At 43.9% G+C, this 18561-nt stretch overlaps 1 protein-coding gene across 3 annotated transcripts in view; it reads right to left on the bottom strand.

Annotated features, from left to right (window-relative positions):
- SPTBN1 (spectrin beta, non-erythrocytic 1) overlaps positions 1-18561 on the bottom strand; it is a 122479-nt gene that overhangs the window by 67431 nt on the left and 36487 nt on the right. The window contains exon 1 of one of the 3 annotated variants that reach the window (XM_048935190.1): positions 6389-6633. The exons of the other annotated variants lie outside the window; for them this stretch is intronic. Within the exon in view, the coding sequence (XP_048791147.1) occupies positions 6389-6497 (109 nt within the window). The 5' untranslated portion in view covers positions 6498-6633. Of the gene's footprint in view, positions 1-6388; positions 6634-18561 lie in introns of those variants that run through there. 3 annotated transcript variants of the gene reach the window in all.

The following is an 18561-nucleotide window of genomic DNA, read 5'->3' as shown; positions in this document are numbered from 1 at the left end:
TTATGTCCCCCCATCTGGATGGGAAGCAGCCTGCCACCTGCCCACCTCCAGCACTAACCTCCAAATGAAATCCCATACTTGTTTTCCTGTGGGAAGAGAAAAGTAGGTTCTAAACCTTTATTTCTTTTATTCTCTCTTTCACCGCAGCTTTTAAAGAGAGACTTGTTTCCAGAATTTGGCCTAGCAGTTTTCCCAAACCTGCCCATCTAATAAAGAAAATTTGTTTTCACATAATGAAAAACCAATATTACCATACTCCACTATTAATACTTCTTCATTCTTCTGAAACAGGAACAGAAAGACCTTCAGAGTTGTTGGCAATCAAATACTCTGTCAATGAATTGGCTCAAATCAACATCCTCATAACATTACAGCAACTTCTCCCAGAACAGACAGAATCTGAGCCTGAGGAGTACTTATACCTGCCCAGACCCGATGTCCTGCACTGTGATATCACAGAAGAGCAGCTTACTACAGGAAATAGGAAACTCGGATTTTGTCAGCTGCAAAGCTGCAACTTGATTTTCTTCGGCATTTCTCCTTGGCTCAGCTAGCATTTCATCCATTTTCACAGTCAAAGCGTGCATCCAACAGAAAACAAAGATGAAAAGAAAAGAAGAAAAAGGAGGAAATCACAACACAGATTTGAGAAAGAGCTGAGGAATGAAAGCCTATCGGTCCGGCTCTTTATGACCCTTTCACCACCACCTACATTCTTTTTTACCGCCTCTCTTTCCACAGAAGTCACTGGCAAAAAGTGTAATCAATTTGAATGGGGCTCCTGGACAAAAGAAATATTTGGACTTGGACACTCCTGTGTGGTTACAACGTGCCTAAGGTACCTCGGGATTCTCTGTGGCACTCAGCATAGCGGAGGCAGTCAGTGCAGCAACACAAAAGCCAGTTCCCACATGAGAACAAGTCGCTGTATCTCCAGATGTGCACAGCTCCGGGCCTTACAGCCCACAGATCACCTTACCATTCCAGAAGGCAACCAGTGGCCCCCGTGGTATTCAAAGATCACCTGACAGTCACGTGTGACAATATCTGCTTACAAGCTTTGTTTACTTCATAATATCAGAGCCACAAAGGTGCACAGCAATCAACTTAGAAAAAAATAATGCAAAAAACTTCCACTATTTTCCAGAGCTGGAGTTTGGCTGAAAACAAAGTTCCTTATCCAAATAGATAAAAACTAACATTGTAAACAATCAGAAACTGAGGAGACTACCACACAAACCTGAGGCAACAGCTCCAAGCTGTGAGTTTTCACAGTTATTTCAGTCAGGAGCCAAATCCAATTTAAACATTTACTTTTTCAACTCTATCATTACTGACCGCATTAACAGAAATACTCTACCGTGTGCTGCTTAAATTTGTTCTCTACAACTTCACAAGCATAAAACCTACAACCAAAAGGAGAAACTGCTCAAAATTTTGAAGACGCCATAAAGAATTCAGAACTTTCAGAATGAGGACACAACCATTCTCTTCAGAACCTGGGATATTATCAAATCTCGGTGTGTCTCTAACAGTAACACCTTAGCCCTCATTTAGCTAACCTTGAGCCGCAGCAGCACTTTATCTAGCAGTTATGGAGTTGCCATGCTGCCCTGTACACCCTGTAAAATGGAAGGCAGGCAGCACTAACATCTTAGACTGGATTTCTCCACATTCATTCTAAAAGAAAACTTCTGGCACAAACTTTCTGTAAAGTTTTCCTAAAAATCTCACATTTATTTTGGCTTTAATATCACGACTGGAAAATAATGAGAGCGAAGTGTTCAAACGTTTTTATTTCCTGGGTGTTTTTCAGCTTAGCCTTCACAGACCCTATTCCAGATCCTTCCATGTGAGCTTGCTTTCTGTCGCCTAAGCCAAAGTTACAGAAGTGTGGGAGCAAAATAAGATGGTCTACATGTTACAAAATTAACCAGCAACAAAGATGGCCACTAAAACATGGCTTTCACTTCTGACCATGCTGATTTCAGCAGTCCCTATCCAATGGAAGGGCATGAAAGTGACAAGAACAAAATACAATTCCTAACAAGTGATTTGCCTCTCAATGGAGAACCTGGAGATGTTAATTACAACACTCACCCGGTCATTTCCTCTAAGCTACATCCCAAAACTATACACTCCATTGGTTGGCAAGAACACTTTTTACATCCTTTTCCAAACAAGTGTCTGCTTGAAACATTTCTAGACAAAGGAGACTTTGACCACTATTCAGCCAACTTCTAAATCATAGATAGCTAAAATGCCCCCAAACTGAGTCCAGCATTCAAATACGCCTGCAGAACTACTTTACGACAGAAAGAGTAAGGGCCCAGCTGACACAGAAACGCATTCGAGGTCATGTAATCCTTTGCATTTCTGACAGCCCTTCCAACAGTTTAGCTTGTGCCTCTGTGTTCTCTGAAAACAGAAGACTGAACTATGATGTGACACGAAGATTTTGGAAGGGTTGCAGACAGCAGAAAAATCAAGCAAAATATGCCACAGGAACAAGAACATATTTGCAATTCAAATAGGTCTGAGAGGGGAGAAAAAAGCATGTAAACCAGACACATTTCATCTGAAATTAAGCCTTTCCTCCTTTTCCCCTTTAGGGAAAATTACCATGACAAGAAATGCCAGTGACCAATTTGGTAGACAAAGTAGGACATCCTTCAGCAATTGCTGCCTGTAGCTATGCAGGTCACTGCTAGCAAGCGACTGTGAAATCCTCTAACACGTAAATCTTGCAGCAAAGAACACAACTGTTGAAAGTGTCATTTCAAAGGGCACCCACATAACTCCGGAGGATCCTGAGCAGAGCAGATTTCACCGCCCCACCCGAGGCCTGGTCCTTCAGCTCACCGGTCACATCTCAGTGGTAGCTCCCGATCCTCCCTGGGCATAGGCAGGGAAATGGGGATGAGACTCTTGCAGACAAGAAATGGTATTTCCTATCTGAAATGCAACATTTAAATAACCTAACACATCAGAACATATTGCACGGCACAGCACAGAGCTCCACTGGGAGCCGGCCTTCCTCTGGAGGTTTATCAGGAGCACAAATGTAGCTGACGCCCCTCCCCCAGGATTTCAATCTGTAATTACCACAGGAAATCTTGCACACTCCTAGAGCTGTGACCCATCTTCCCAGTTACACCACAGGAGCTGGTAAAGGCACCGCTGAGTGCCAGCAGTGTTCATGAACACCATGCTGCCCCGTTAGCCAGGTGAGAAGGAGTCTGTGTGCAGCGATGAGAGCTGCTCTCCTGTAGCACCAGCACTCTCTGCCCTTGCTGGGGAAGGTGATGCAGCTGCGGGGATCTACTTCCAAATTCCTGACTTGCATTAACCTCTTCCTGCCAACTCCACATCCCCGCCAAGCCACAGGATCCTGCAGTGTTAATGTACCACAGCTGATGTCTTGGTTTACAGTTATAACTTATCTGTTACACCTGTCATGTAATTGCTCAGCTGAACAGGATGAATTTCTACACTGCCATGCCCTGCATAAGCAACATGGCAATACGTTTTCCACAAACAAGCTTTGGGGTCCTGTCTTTACTTGCAGAGCTATGGCAGCCCTACTCCAGATCTCTTTTTACTGAACAACTGGCCGTGAGAACCAAAACTCCACGCCTAGGTTTAAACGATTGCAACCACTGATACCATCTCTCACCTATCATTCCAGGACAGGGTGAACTAACTACAATCAGAACTGACAAAGCTTACTGAAGACAACAGGATTTGCTAAAGCATTTTTCCTCTCACACCTGCACTGACATTTTCACAAGGACTAAGTATGCTCAGAAGTCCTGGAGATGATCTAGTTTTCCTCCTCCAGTCACAGCCACTTTAATAGGCACCTCCACTATTTGCATCATCTCCACATAAGACTTCAGGGTTTTATTTAACACAAAGCAGCCTCGATCCTCAGATCCATTTGTATCGGCATCTTCTGCTGCATCTTTCCTCTCTGCCCTCCCCAGAGCGTATGGGAGTAGGGATCTCTGCAAGGCAACTCCAGGTGCAGGCTGGAAAATCTGCTCAGAAGGCTCTGTCACCACAGCCACGTTTCTTAAGTTTCCATAAAAATCACCACTTCAAGGCACTTAACAGAGGTGGAATGTTAGAGTGCCTAAGTGGTCATTTGAATTTGCATCTGAATTTCCTTTGTCCTGCCAGGCTAACTTGTTTACCAGGATTTGTTTAGCGTTTGGGGGCAGAACTCGTTGTCTCCCAGCTTCTTTTTCCTTCTAAGCAAAACTCCGTGCCAAACCCACCCAACCCTCTACCTCAGGAATCAGAGAGTGACTTGATCTTATTTGCTTGTACGCCTTCCAGTCGATGATAAAACTGCAGTTCAAGAGTACTATACACGTATTCAGCTCACCCTTGCTGGGTCTGGCACCGAGCAGTCTGCAGTGCCACAAGTGCCCTGCAGTCTCACTGGAGCTTCCAGAAAGTACACAAAAGTCACTCGAAGGGTCTCCAACTCCCAGATAATGGCTTTCAGCTATTCCTCAAACAGAGAGCTATTAATCCAAGGAAAGACACCTTTGTCAGCAGTCGGGCCACTCCCTCTGCAGCACGAAATATTTTGCACGGTTATTTAGCATTTCATGGAGTATCTAGTGCATAATTTAAAACATTTCCTGTACTTAAGCTCCACCCTGTAGGAGATCATCGTCAGCACTCGTTTTCAAGCCTGTCTACCCTCTGCAACATGAATAAACAGCTAGGGATGGTCTAATGCAAAGTCCCTCCTTATGCTTTCAGAACACAGTGTGTTATCTTCTTCGTTACAGGAAACTGCCGTAAATTTAAGAGGAGTATTGCAGTCTTCCCCCCCAAAGTCAACACTGCATTCCACTGCAGGGTAAACTCACTTTCTGTGCTTTCAACACTGCGGTTTGCTTTCTTCTTTCAACGTCATGTAAACATGCAGATAATGGATTCCTGAAGCAGTGACCTGAAAATGATAAAATCTGCCTTCCTCTGGCTGCTACCTTCACCAGCACAGAAAGAGGTGGGAGCCACCAGTTCTCCCCCCGTGCTGCAAGCTTACCTCGCTCATTTTTAAGCAAGTACCGCAGCCTAAAATCTGACAGATGTCCGAGATAAAGCCTCTAATGTATGTATTCCCTCATGTGTAAGTTTGGAGCCTGGACTTTCCATGCTTGCCTGAGGAATGTCTCAGTTATCAGCTCTTAAAATGCTGTCATTTTATCTTATTGCATCCAGAACGCAGCCATTACTGTGAGCCAGTTTACAAGATAAACAAAGTACTATGAATGAAAGATTTTCTTGCCTCCCTCCTTAAGCCAACAACTGGGAACATTCTTCAAGCTAACCAAGGCTCTTCCTCCTTCTCCAACAGGAGCCACAGGACCACACTTGTGGTACAGATCAGCGTGAAATAAGAAACATGCTCAGAAGGGATGAACTTCACTGTGCTTGGGCTGCTCCGGGATTATTTACAGTCACATGGCTACGGAGGAGGAGGATGTTTGGTTTTGGTTAAGAATTCTGATTGATTTTGAACTGCACTGCCAGGGCTCATTCATTCCTGAGAACTGCCTTGCACAGAAACAGTGGTGTTGATATTCCTGTGCCCAAGGCAGAGATGCACTGGGCACAATCCTGCTCCACTGCAGCACGAGCAATCTGGGTTTCCAGCCCAGCTCAGAGGCCTAGCCTCTATCAAGCACATCCCATTCCCCAAAGGCAATAGCTGATTTCTCTTCTCACACAAATAGAGAATTTAATGGGAAGACACTGCAGAACACCGCCTCTGTCTAAAAGTAAAGTGGTAAAAAATGAAGGAAGCTGGGAACATTAAAGTATGCAAAAGCTTTCAGAGTAATCTACTATCAACATGAGCAAGGCATTTTGTTTGGAAATGATGCAACTACCGTTGGTTTGAAAAAGTCAAGCTACCTTTTCTTCTTTACAGGAGGTACACAGGCATTTAGAGCTGCTGCACTGCACCCAAACAAAGCCTAGATTTCACGACTAATATCCACAGTTAGGACTATCTCTCACTTAAGGCGAAAACAAACAGAAAGACCACTTCCTCACTCTCCCTCTTATTGTTCGGACTGACTTGGTCTAGGCTGCTTCTCATCTGTAATGCTGAGTGCTCACAGTTGGACTGCACTGCACCGCTGTGTAAGACCGAGGACACCTTCAGAGGGATAAAAGTCACACAGTGGCTCTTAAAAGCACACACAGCTTTGTGCTGCAGCACTGTTTTTGGACTCTGTATCGTTCCTGCCTCCCTGCAAGGAGAACAAGCCCAGGCTAACATATTACTGGGATCATATCGTAGCAACACTTACAAAAGGAAGAAAAAAAGCAACAACAAACACACAAAACAGCACGGGCTTACCTTGTAACTGCTTGAATCTTCCTTCTAACTGATTATAGTTATAGGGCACCTGAGCTGCGTATCCTGGGGACAACGGCCCAGGCATACTGGTTGATTTCTGTAATTCCATTTACAGGTAACACAGGGATACGATGAACTGCAGCATAAAGAAACCACGGGTTTCTCTACCCCACATCCAGGTAAATCCCAGCTTCCTCTGAAGTTTGGCTTCGGTCCCTGAGAAAACGCTCTCACTGAGCCCCGAGCAAATAGCAGCTCCGGTTCAAAATCCAGCGGTGTGGGTTGGCGGCACGTTTTCTGTAACAGATTCAAACTTAAAGCACCAGGAAGAGTTTCTTTGGTGGTGGTTGTTCTGTTTTTTTTTTTCTCTGCTCCACTACAGCGCTTCAATCTGGTTTCAAACGCCCAGCTCCAGTGAAACTAACCTAAAGAAAAGCGAACTTGCGTTTCAGCCCGGAGCCACGCGCAGCCGTCCCAGCAGCGCTCCCAGGAGCCGCGCACACCTCAGACCTTACGGCTGGTTTGTAATATAATCAGCAGCCGCCCGGGCGGAGGCTGATGTCACTCGATTACCATACGGCACACGGTGGAGGAAACGTAGGCTGTACCAAGGGCGAAGGGGCGGTGGAGCTGGGGAAGAGCGGGGCTGGCGGTGGGACGCCGGGGAGGCTCCTTCCGCTGGAAGCGCCCGGCACGGCGGCAGCACCCAAACCGAGGGCCGCGTGCGGGATGGCTGCCCGCGCCCCGCTGCACCGCACAAGTCTTCCTAAACAAAGCTGGTGGAATTACACGCTTCTGTGGAGAGCCTCATGTAACGGAAAAGTCTCAGATTACTATCGCTTGAAAAGGAGGGCACTTCTCTTCATTTATTTTCAATACCGTTCGCTTGAAAAAGCAACACGCGCACAGAAGCACTCATTCAGTATTTAGCAGCAGGCGAGGAGAGGACTCAGAAAAACGTGCTCCCCAGCATGCTGGGTACAAACGAAACCTTTGTGAAGGGGTTCTGTAAGCAGCCAGTTCCTTTCGCTCAATTTCATGTCGCTGCCAACGTGGAAGATGTTGACACGTCCCGTGCACGTGAGTGCAGGTGCTCGCTCTGCCTGCTGGAGTTGGCTTTAGGATGGGTCAGCTTTCCCTCGGGGCCGTGAGCTCCTCCCCTCACTCACACACAAGAGTGAAATGAAAAGGTCAGTTCTGCATTTATATTCTAAATCTGCATCGTTTGCCCGTTTGTTTTTAGAACTGCTAAAACATTCACGCAAACGTTTTTCTCTTTTTTTCATTTCTTGCATTTCCAAATTCCTTTCCAACTGAATCAATGTTCTCTTCTCCTCCCACTCCATCTCCTCCTTAAATGTTTCAAAATGTTGCCTTTGTTTTGATGCTGCAGTTTCACAAGTTTTTAGTCAGATAGTAATTTCTGAGGACAATTTCTGTGGGCAAAGCACCCACGGGCTGATTGCAGCCCTGGCTCCAGAGAGGTGAGAGCTGGAAAGGCGAGTGGGTGGCACCAACGGACAGGGAACAAGGAGGGAGAGTGGGAACAAGCAGCGAGAGGTCCGGCTGTGAGCGGCGTGAATTCAGGGAGAAGGGATGAAGGCAGCACTTCCCTGCTGAAGCTGGGGTTTCCAAAAAAATAATAAATCCACAGTCTGCTGAAAGTGCCTGGCACATCGCTCCCAAGGCCATAAATACACTTAAAATATTTACAGCCTTTAACTACACTGGTTTGTGTAAAACAAAAACCTAACTCCCATCCCAGAGTTCCTTATTGTATTGATGAAGAAGGGCCTCTGCCAGCATCTTTCAGTGAACCCCTCTATAACAGTATAGCTGTGTTTGGATGAGACTTCTGGTGCTACAGTAGGCCTCAAGTAGAGCCTAACGCATTTTGGTCCTTTTGAAAGCTGGCCTCCAACCTTTTCAGTACTACCCAAAGCCCATTCAGCTGCCCAGAGAAGAAAGTGACCGTCCACAGCTGGAACACTGCCGTACAATGGAACGAGGTGCTGCAGGCTTGTGCCCCCAAATAAGCACAAGGAGATTTGAGGAAGCACCTGTACTCGCTGCTGCTGCGGGCAGGATGCTGCTGCAGGGACAACAATGTGCTGGTGCTGGCACGGTGAGCCCCGTGTTCCTGCTAAACCTTCCCCTGCTAATCCCTGTGCAGCCAGCTGTCCCCAGCACAGAGCTGTGCAGAGAGCTGCCAGCCACCTGACTTCCAGGAGGGGGGAGGGGGGCAAGGGGAAACAGGGCTGGTCATATACAACTGCAGACTCCTCCACAGCTCCAAGGGCATGAGGACAGGCTCATTTCGGCTGCAAATTTTTTCCTGCAGCTTTCTACCAATGGCAGTTTTGCCTGCAATGTCTGACCTATGTCATAATTAAAGGAAACCCTTCCCTTCGAGAGCAGGCAGGCAGCCAGGTCCTACCTGCAGGCATATCGGCTCACTGCTGTCCCACCTTGAGCAAACAGGTGTTGCTATGTGAAGCAGCCATAAGGTCCAAGAGAGTGACAGGAGAGCTGGAGTGTTTTTAACATCATTAAGGCCATAAATCAGGAGCCAGAAGCTCTTCCCCAGCTGAAAGCTTCCCCAGCGCCTTTGGCAGGGGACACAACAAAGCACATGGCCATTATCAGAAATAGTGAAAAATAAAATATTACAAAAAATGAAACATTAAAAACTAAAAATAGTCACCTGGCTTTGACCCATATAAAACACAGAGCGACATTCCCCACCCTGCCGTAAAACATTAACAACACATGCATGAATTCACTCCTCAGATCATCCCCTGTGGGACAGCTCGATGTGGTAAGCCTACAGTTCCCAAGAAATACTGAACAAAAGTTGGATTCTGAGCATTTTTGTTCCTTCCCCCAGTTCTGGCCTGCACACAGTGCTACATCAAAAAGTGAAGGAACTGAAGCAAGGATAAGCAGTGTAAGCTACACCACAAACAAAGGAAAAGCTGATGGAAAAGAGAAGAATTTGTGCTGGAACTGAGTATAGTTTCCTCAAGATCTGACACAGGGATGCTAGGATGCTATGGAGAACTCAGCATCAGTCACTGTGAGATTCTGACCTCATTTTATCTACCATCCAGGTTGGCATGTGGGCTGAATAACAGATCCCCAAGCAACAGATGTGACAGACTTCATTAATGATGATATCAGCTCCTTGGGATGGCCCCAATCACCGGGTGCTGCCGACTCATCTGCCAGAGCGTTACTTACGCTCTGCTGGGCCTCCTGTGGACATTTTGAAGGCTCCACTTAACAGGTTGGTATTAATTCAGTACAAGAGCAAAGCAAAATGGGGACCTGCCTGTATTTGTGAAACTCTACACAAGTGCATGTAGCAATTTCTTAAAAACGGGCCCATTTTTATTTGGGTAACATCAGACCTAATACAGTCATTTGCTGTTGATTCCAAATTAGTGACCCTGCGACCAGTTTACTGCTGTTTGTAGCAAAGCACTGCATCAATTACAAGGTTCTCACATGCACAAGGCCCTTTTGTATACCTAGTTTTCACTCATTCTCTTTCTTCTCTTTGACTAAGCCCTTGACAATGCTAATTAGATTATTTGTTATGGAGTGGAATTAATACTTTAAAGGCCATAAATAGGATAACTTAAGTCACACTCGGGCCATTGCTTATCAAATCAACCCAGCTTGAAATTGTCCATGGTGCAATTCATCACTGATTGCAGTGTTGGAGAAAACTAAGGGGGAAATCATGTGTTAACTTCTAGTAATCAAGCAGGGATTGCTTTTCTTCAATTCTGCTCCCACTTTCCTCTTACAGCTCTGAAATACAAGTTTCTGCTTGTATTCTTTGAATTGTACCTCTCCCATGGTGCACGACTGGTAATGATGGCCTGCACAACTTGTGCACTCGTTAGGAGTTATTAAATAAAAGCACAAGTGATTATCCACTTAGCCATAAATACATGCAGTAATGCAAAGTGTGACTTAGTTGATGTGATTAGAGCTTTGCAAAGCCTCAAGGAGAACAAGAGGTTGATTACAGTAACAGGAATGTAGAAGCAACATCTGGAGGCAGGTGCTTTCCCCAGAACAAAAAGGATCTGACCCAGGATCCGTTTTTGTACAGAACTGCTGCTGAATTGTTGCTTTTATCACAAAGCAATTCTATGGAAAATAACTGACATTAAATCTGGCAAAATTGCCACTCAAATCTCTAACTGTCAATGTTTCTAAGGTTTAACCAAACCACCACTTTTCTCAGCCAAAAGAAAACCCAAACCTTTAACATATTCTCAAAAGAAGAACAGACAAAAAATTCTAATTTCGAGGCTAAGGATCCAGTTCATAACTCTTCTGCAGAAAATAACTGCTGGGTTGGCAGCACGTCGCTAGAAATTGCCTGATAACCTCATCCAACCATCACTCTGTGCTGTTTTCCACCAATAAAGTCAGCCAGTACTGGCTGGCTTTACGGGGTTGACAGCGAAGGTAATGTTTGCGGTGGACACAATATCCAAACAGGCCCACCCACAAAATACATTCATTTATTGCAGATGTGAAAAACCAAGAAGGTAATTCACAAAATGTTCCCTGGGTACTATAAAACAAATGCAAGCTATACACTGTTGTGTTCTGAAACAAAGATGTGATTTTACAACTTCACGATAGACAATTATCTTTCTAATGGAAAGCAGAGTGCACACCAGAGCTTACAATAATTACAAATCTGGTTAATCATCACCCTTGTCTTTCCTTCTTACTCTTATTTGCTCTTCTAAATTCTCTGTGTGACGACTAACTAGAAAAAATATTGCAAGATAAAAAGGATGATTTATTAATCTAAAATGCCACAAAATCTATATAACATTTGATTCTCTCTTGAGAGGGACTGAAGTTCTTACACAGCCCCTCTAAGGCCACAGTTAAGAACTGAAAACTCCCATCACATTTGCCTTTCTTGATTCCTCTTGCCAATACCTCAGTCTGCACAGTAAAAGGAGAATCTCTCCTTACATATGCAATAGATCCAGTAAAAAAAGATTTATTTTTTTTTTTCGCTGTGGATTGTTCTGGAAATACTTATTTTTATCACATTTGACAATTTGCATAAGAAAAATCCTGAGGAGTTAGCTGCCTTCCCTGCAGTTCACACACAAGCTGCTGGAACGCAGAGGAGCAGCCCACACACAGAGCACGAGTCGCTGTGCCAACTTCATTTTGTACCACTGCAGGTACAGGCAGAGCAGGTCTGCTCCTCTTACCAACTTGTCATTCCCTGGGACGCTTGGCAACTATCTCAGAAGGTCAACTGAACACAAACTAAACAGAGCTTCTCGTCGTAATGCTTCCATGTCAGAACTGCAATTAATTCTTCTGTTTAAAGGGAGTTTTAGGTCAGTGGCAAACAGAATCTTCCTCAAAGTGCCTTCCTGATATGTCCGGGAGAGCCAAGGGCATCGCAGTGGAAGGGAAAGGGGCAGACTGAAAAGCAGGAGACCGCAGAGACTGCTGTCACTAAAGGACCTGCACACACTTCCCTCCGGCCAGGCCCGGTAGGCCTGCAGCAGCTCAGCTCTGGCCCCTGGCACAGACCTGGGCTCAGGATGAACCTGCATGCGGTGACAAAGGCGGCTCAAACCCTTCGGGAAAACTGACAGATCTGCCCATAATGTCAACCTACTACTGAAACTGGGTCAGTTCCACCTGGTTTCGAGTTTCAGAGTGAACAGTTTTCACAACTCCCAGATGAACAGGAAAGTTGACATGACTTTTGCAAGAGCATGTCCTTGCTAAGCGCAGCAGTGGAACACTTGCCAGAAAAGCCTGCAGAGAAGAGCTATTCTAGTATTTCGTGTCTGGAAAAGACCGTGGCTTCTCTTGGTGTGTATTCCAGTCTAAATGGCTTTTTCTGAGTTGTATTGCTTCCCACATCAAAGCAGGGAAGAACCCCTGAAGTACCCCAAAAATGACACTTACAGGTTTTCCTTGGCCCACAGAATGCACTCAGTTTGCTACCTGACTTAGACGAATAACTCTTCTAAAAAGTCTATTAAAATCAAGCACGGCACACAAGCATACAGTTAAGATACTCATTTTCTCTGAAATTTTGGTGTGAAAGCACTTCTCGGTTTGATTCCAGTGAAGAAGTTTCAGCATGCTATTTTAAAAGGTGATGTTTCTATTGCCTCTCCTCAATCCTCAACCCCTCTCCTTCTCTGACTGAATCGCACCCACGTTTATATGTAGGGAGAAGAAAGTGTTTCACCACTCCTTGATCTTTTCTTCCACTTGTCCTGTTTTCTTTTTTTTTCCCCCAAATTAGACCACAAACAGAGGAGGAGATGCACTGTTGCTGCACCATAATTACTCGGGCATGCAAATTCAATCTTCTGTAGCTACTGAGCCAAATGAAAACAGGGTAGAAACAATAAGCAGGACACACTGATCTTTATAAATCTCCATAAGCCAGATGATTTATTTCTACCATTTCCCCTGCTTCCCATATATAGTAGGGAAAGCAGGGAGGCTGTATTAATGCTTGTAAATATATCCTAACAGTGACCAGCCACTTCGTAGGTGATAAGTTCAGGGGAAAGAAATAAGAAGGCACCTTTCTGCTCTGCCTGTTCCGTAACCGGAGAAACTCGAGCCTCTAAACTGGAAACCTCTGAACCTAACTGAGCTCCATAAAGAACCTGAGCTCCTCTTATACCTAAGCAACAAAGCTCCAGAACAGCATAGGTACAGGCATGAGCTGTTCCTATAGTTCTTTCAAAATAAACTGGGGAGAAAACGGAAAGATGTTAGAAAAAAAAGTTTGGAAGTTGTGTTGTTGGTGGTGTTGTTTGTTTTTAATCCCAGATGCAGAACGACGAGCTGAAAGCTTTGTTTCTAGAGTCAACACAAATGAAACACTTCTTTCAAGAGCAAATCTCACCCACATTTCATCATCTGGTGACTGCCTGTCAGTGCAAAGAAAAAAAGTTTCATGATTAACTGACTAAATACTAATTGTCTGACAGAACGTTATTATTCCACAAGCCACGTTTCATTCTCCCACATGTACAAGAGCTGCTGTGTACAACATACATCCACCCCAAAGGCTTAATGACATTTAAATAAAGTAAAACAAAATTTAAAAAAAATCCACATTGTGCAACATATAGATACAAAGTGATTGGGGGGAAAAAAAAGTGTTGGCACTGCACACTAAAAGAGATCAAAGCTAATAGGAAGAATGCTACAAGCTGAAAAAGTGCCACTCAGAAGCAAATTTTCATCCTCTGTGCTAGTCCAGTCTCTGCCTCTGTTCCTATTCATTCTGCCTCTTCCCATTAAGGCAATCTGGGTTTATATCTCTCCAGGATATTACTTCAAGATATGAATCAAAGCTCTGATCCGAGGGGATGATTTCATCACTAATCTTTCTCCATTAGAAGAACTCCAAGGTTAACAGAAATTAGTAAATATCTTTTAATCCTGTACTGCATTTTGCTTTGCAGCATGCTCTGCTAGACATTATTTATACTTCAGGGAGTACTTTCATGCAGTATCCAAGCAACAAATAGAAGAAAAAATGCACGGCACATTGCAGATTTGGCTGAATAAATAAAATAAACACAGAGACATTGCTAGTTAGACGCTGAGGATGTAAGACAAGAACACTCTTTTCTGCATACACATCTTTTGTGGAAAGACATCTATTACATTGTAGATTCATGACTCATTTCTGAAGTGCATCCATAACCAAGCTCATCCCTGCTAAAATCACAAATTAAAGAAGTGACATTGCAATCATTGGCACACAATTTCTTTAAGAGAGAAATCCTTCCCAAGAAGACGATGCAGCAAAATAAACAGAACAATCACATTAGTTCAGTGAAGGGTCATTAACAGTTACCCCATGGTTTCTCTGTATTAAGTATCTCTAAAGCATTGATTCCAACAGCAAAGGTTAAGACTATAAAGACTATAATGATCAGGTTTCCTATGGTGGCCATTATGGGTTAGATTCCCAGCTGATGGAAGTCAGTGTGGTCTCACAGAAGCCAGCAGGAAAATGCCAATCTGTACCAACTGACAAGCTGGTTGGTTGGTCTCCCAAACCACCAACCTCTGCCCCAGCTCTGTTACTGCTCCTGGCTCAGCTCTCACTATGGAGAATGCATCTCACAGTGAGGCTGCTTCCTCTCTTTAAGCAGCTGGAGTAGGCAGCGTTTGATTCCACAAAGCCTACCCTGCCTTTCCTTGCTCATTGGATGTTGACGCAGAACGTTGCATCTCACTCATCTCATCTCTGCAAGCAGCCAAAAGCAAATCCCCTGGTGCTTTTACTCTTTCCCAATGCTGTGGTGATGAATGGATGATGAAAACTACAACAGACAGGAGAGACCTGTGCCGTGCCAGTGTGGGAGTTAAGCAACACACCTAGAAATCAGTGCATGTAAGGAAGCACAGCATGAAGGTTAGCACAGAGACCACGAGTCCAACACCAAGGTATGACAGAGCAGATTTACCCGTGCTTTCAGGATTACCCTCACAGGTATTTCACTGGTAAGATCCTAAAAGTAGATATGCATATGAACACACACAGTGTACATACATCAGGTTTCCTCTTCCTCTAAGTCCAGACGGCTTTTTATTATTTCATCACTTCTCAACTGCAGTACTTTGTCAGATGTCCTACATTTACTACAAAAATGTTCTTCTACCTTATTTTGCCAAATTACTGCATTGCTGACCTTAGCACAGAGTCAGACTTCTGTGAATACATGTCTGGCATACATCTGCAGATGTCCATAAGAAACTGTACAACCTGTGCTCTCGCCCAAGGACTTACTGGGATTCAGAGATCAGTCAGAACAGCCTCATTCACCGGTGAGATGCTAGGTTCTCCCGAGTGCATCTCTGACTGGATATTGCCTAGTCTTGAAAGAATGTAATCAGAGATGTAAAATGATTGCAGCTGTCAGACTTTCCACACTATGAGGCTGCCAGCAAGTGCTCCTTTTCCACCCCCAGCCCTAAGCAGATCAACGCCCATTTTCCAGTTCCACTCGTTCTGCCTGAGCAAGGTCTGCTGGATCAGTTATTCACAAGGATGCAATCAGTTTCATGCATCACTCTGTTACCATGCAATCACAAATACCATTCATCAAGTAGACAAGCATGTATGATTCCAGATAATTCACAAATTACACTCAGCACAACTTTCTCCACAAGCCTAGCTCCACGCTCAGGCAGCTCCACTGGCCCATGGATCTGGTATCTGGTCAGTTTGCAAAGATCTGGTTAATATCTCCACATTGTTTGTACACTACCCATTGATTCAAAGAGAGAAGAAAACTTCTAACTATGCAGAACGGATACCAAAATCATATTACTGTAGCAGTGAGATACAAATGGTCCTTATACTTGATTACATTTTTGATGGGATATCACTGAATCAGGTTGTTCACTTGAATGTAATTTTATGTTGCATGGACAAAATGATGCCTTCACAGGTTGAAATTGGTCTATTCATGATCTTTAAAATTAAAGTGCAAAGAACAAAATATTATTGATTATCTGTTGGGTTGTTTTTTTTCTTGTCATTTGTTTCAGAAAAATCCTCCACAAGCAACTTCAAGAGCAAATGCATTAATCACCAGTGACAGATGGGCTAAGCTTTCCTTGCTTTATGAGAAAAGCACAGTGCTCACCAGTAGGCACAGGCAGCACTGCAGTGGCATGCTAACTACAGCAGCTTCAGCAGCACCACACTTTCCCCCTTGATGTCCACACGACACGTAATATGAAAAACGTTACTCCTGCTCTCAACATGAGCCTCCCACAGATTCTGGTAAAGTACAGCAGCTTAGGAACTGCTCCAGACAAAGTCCAGAAGGAAAGCACTGGGTGATGTCCACACTTATAAAAGCTTTTGGTGAAATAATTTCATCAACTTCTGAGCAAAATCAGATTTTTAAAAGTATGCACTTTCACACCTACTTGAAAGCAAGTTTGTACTGGGCCTTTGGCTGCTTAAACCTGAACTTAAAACCATGTCTAAACCAGCACTATCCAGGCCCATGCTGAGGAGATGCATCTGCGGTTTCATTGCTGCATGGTCATTTCTGTTTTAGCTGAACCCTGCACATGCCCTTCAGACTTGACCTCCCAACTTTCCACACTATTGACAGGAATCAGTATGATGCAGGTTTCCCTTTCCTTAAACACCCCTTAGTAAAATCAGAGAGCTGATTTTCAAATGCTAGATACCTCAGATATTTATGAAACATGTTGCAAGAGCTGATTCCCAGCACACTCCTTCCTTCAAAGCCCAAAAAATAAACAAAAACACGTATTATCTTAAAAGCCAAAACATCGCTTTTCATCTTAAAACAAAACAAAACAAAACAAACAACCCTGAGACCTAAAACTTCATTCTGGCTGCGCAGAATTCCTCTCTCAGTCGAAGCAGTAACAACTCTGCTAAAAGAGAGATGCTGGACAGCAGGGCAGCAGGTGCACAGCAGCTTCCCTTTCTGGAGGTTTTGTTTTTGCTGACTTTCTGCGCCGGTGCTGTTGGGGGAATGGCTTGAGGATAGGGCTAACAGGTCTCAGACATGAGACCTAGCACAGCTTTTCTTCACCTTTCCTTAATCCTCAAGAAACAGGTATTCCTCTGTTCTATAAAGGAAACATTTCAACAATGTAACTTCAGAACAATTTTAGCAGCTTTCTCTTTTTGCTTCTTGAGAATCTAAGTTGCTGGCATGAATTACAATCCTATTTTCTCTGCATAAGAGGGCTAACTAAGGAAAGCTCTACTCCAAGAGCAGTCCTTTTACCTGTATTCCTCTATGAGGCTCATGAACACCATGAAGTGCAAAATTATCAAGTGCCCTGAGCTATGCACAGTAAGCTAGGAGCTGTAAAAGGAACATACAGTGTCCCCTGCTCTGCCCTAAGGAGATACGCCTCTGTTATTTCATCAACTTTGAAACTATTTTTTATCCATGTACCAGACAGCTCTGGTACACCAGACAGTCACAGACCTTCTGGTCACTCAGATGAACACAGATGACAATACAAATGAGAAGCAGAAAAGTGAAGACTTTTTTTAATATTGAATTAGCTAACTGAAGAAAGGGAAAGTTTTGGAGGGCAATTCTTAAACTGCCTGAAATCATCTGTGATGGTGAGCACAGCACACCTGAATGTCACAGTTCCAGAAGGAGTGTGAAAAATTCTGCTGAACAACTGAACAGCTTCTATAGGCCTCCCTAAGAGCTCTGAGAGCCAAGGTGCTGCACAGCAAATCTTGTTAGCTAATGGTCCTTGATGGCCGAAACCCAACACCTAAGGTTTGTGAATGAAGAATTTTGCACAAACATGATATCTTTTTGGCTTCTACAGAGCAGGTAGAATTACCTGGTCTTCCAGCAAGACCTTCTGAAGAACCAGGAGAACAAGGACAGGTGAAAGACGATTTCCTACAGTAGGGTTTCTTAATTTACAAAGTAGGGATCAGTTACCCTTCTCCCATATTGGTTGCACAGTGAGTGAGTTCAACGTGAATGGCAATCAATCTGGTTGTATATCTTCAAATCTGAATTCTGATTGAAAGCTGAGTTCCAAGGCAATTTTCTTTGTTTTAAACAGAATCCATCATTAGCATTATGGTATTCGCAGTGTACAGACCTCTTTGATAATATCAGTTAGCTGCTGTGCTGATATTAATGCTTCTCTATCACTATTTATCCTACCTGCTTTAACTAAGCTTTTCTCCAACACATTGTTCTGACCATCGATTATTCTGACCACCATCTCCTGCACTGCTCTTTAAATATTTCACCATCCTGCTAGAAGATGGGGCCAAACAGAATATCAAGTTCTGGCTCAGAATGCACTTCTTGCTTACCTGCTCTCTATCCTTGGCCTTTAAGGTAAAGGAAGTTTCATTTGAATTACAGCAGACTAGAATCAATACAAGATGGAAGCTTTACAGAAAAGGCATTTCACAGCTTGATGAAGAATGTGGACAGAAGCATTACTAAACTAAAGCACTAACAAAAAAATTTCACATTGAATACGTAGTCAATAGTCAGGCAGCATATAATGCTTGTGGCAGTTATACTCCCCATCTTATCAATGGGGGAATAAAGAGCTTTTTATTTTGAAACCTCTTATAC

The sequence above is a fragment of the Lagopus muta genome, chromosome 2 (assembly GCF_023343835.1).
Source record: "Lagopus muta isolate bLagMut1 chromosome 2, bLagMut1 primary, whole genome shotgun sequence".
In the NCBI taxonomy this organism is placed as follows: domain Eukaryota; kingdom Metazoa; phylum Chordata; class Aves; order Galliformes; family Phasianidae; genus Lagopus; species Lagopus muta.
The sequence above is the reverse complement of the archived record's forward strand: the minus strand, read 5'-3'. Positions and strand labels throughout refer to the sequence as shown.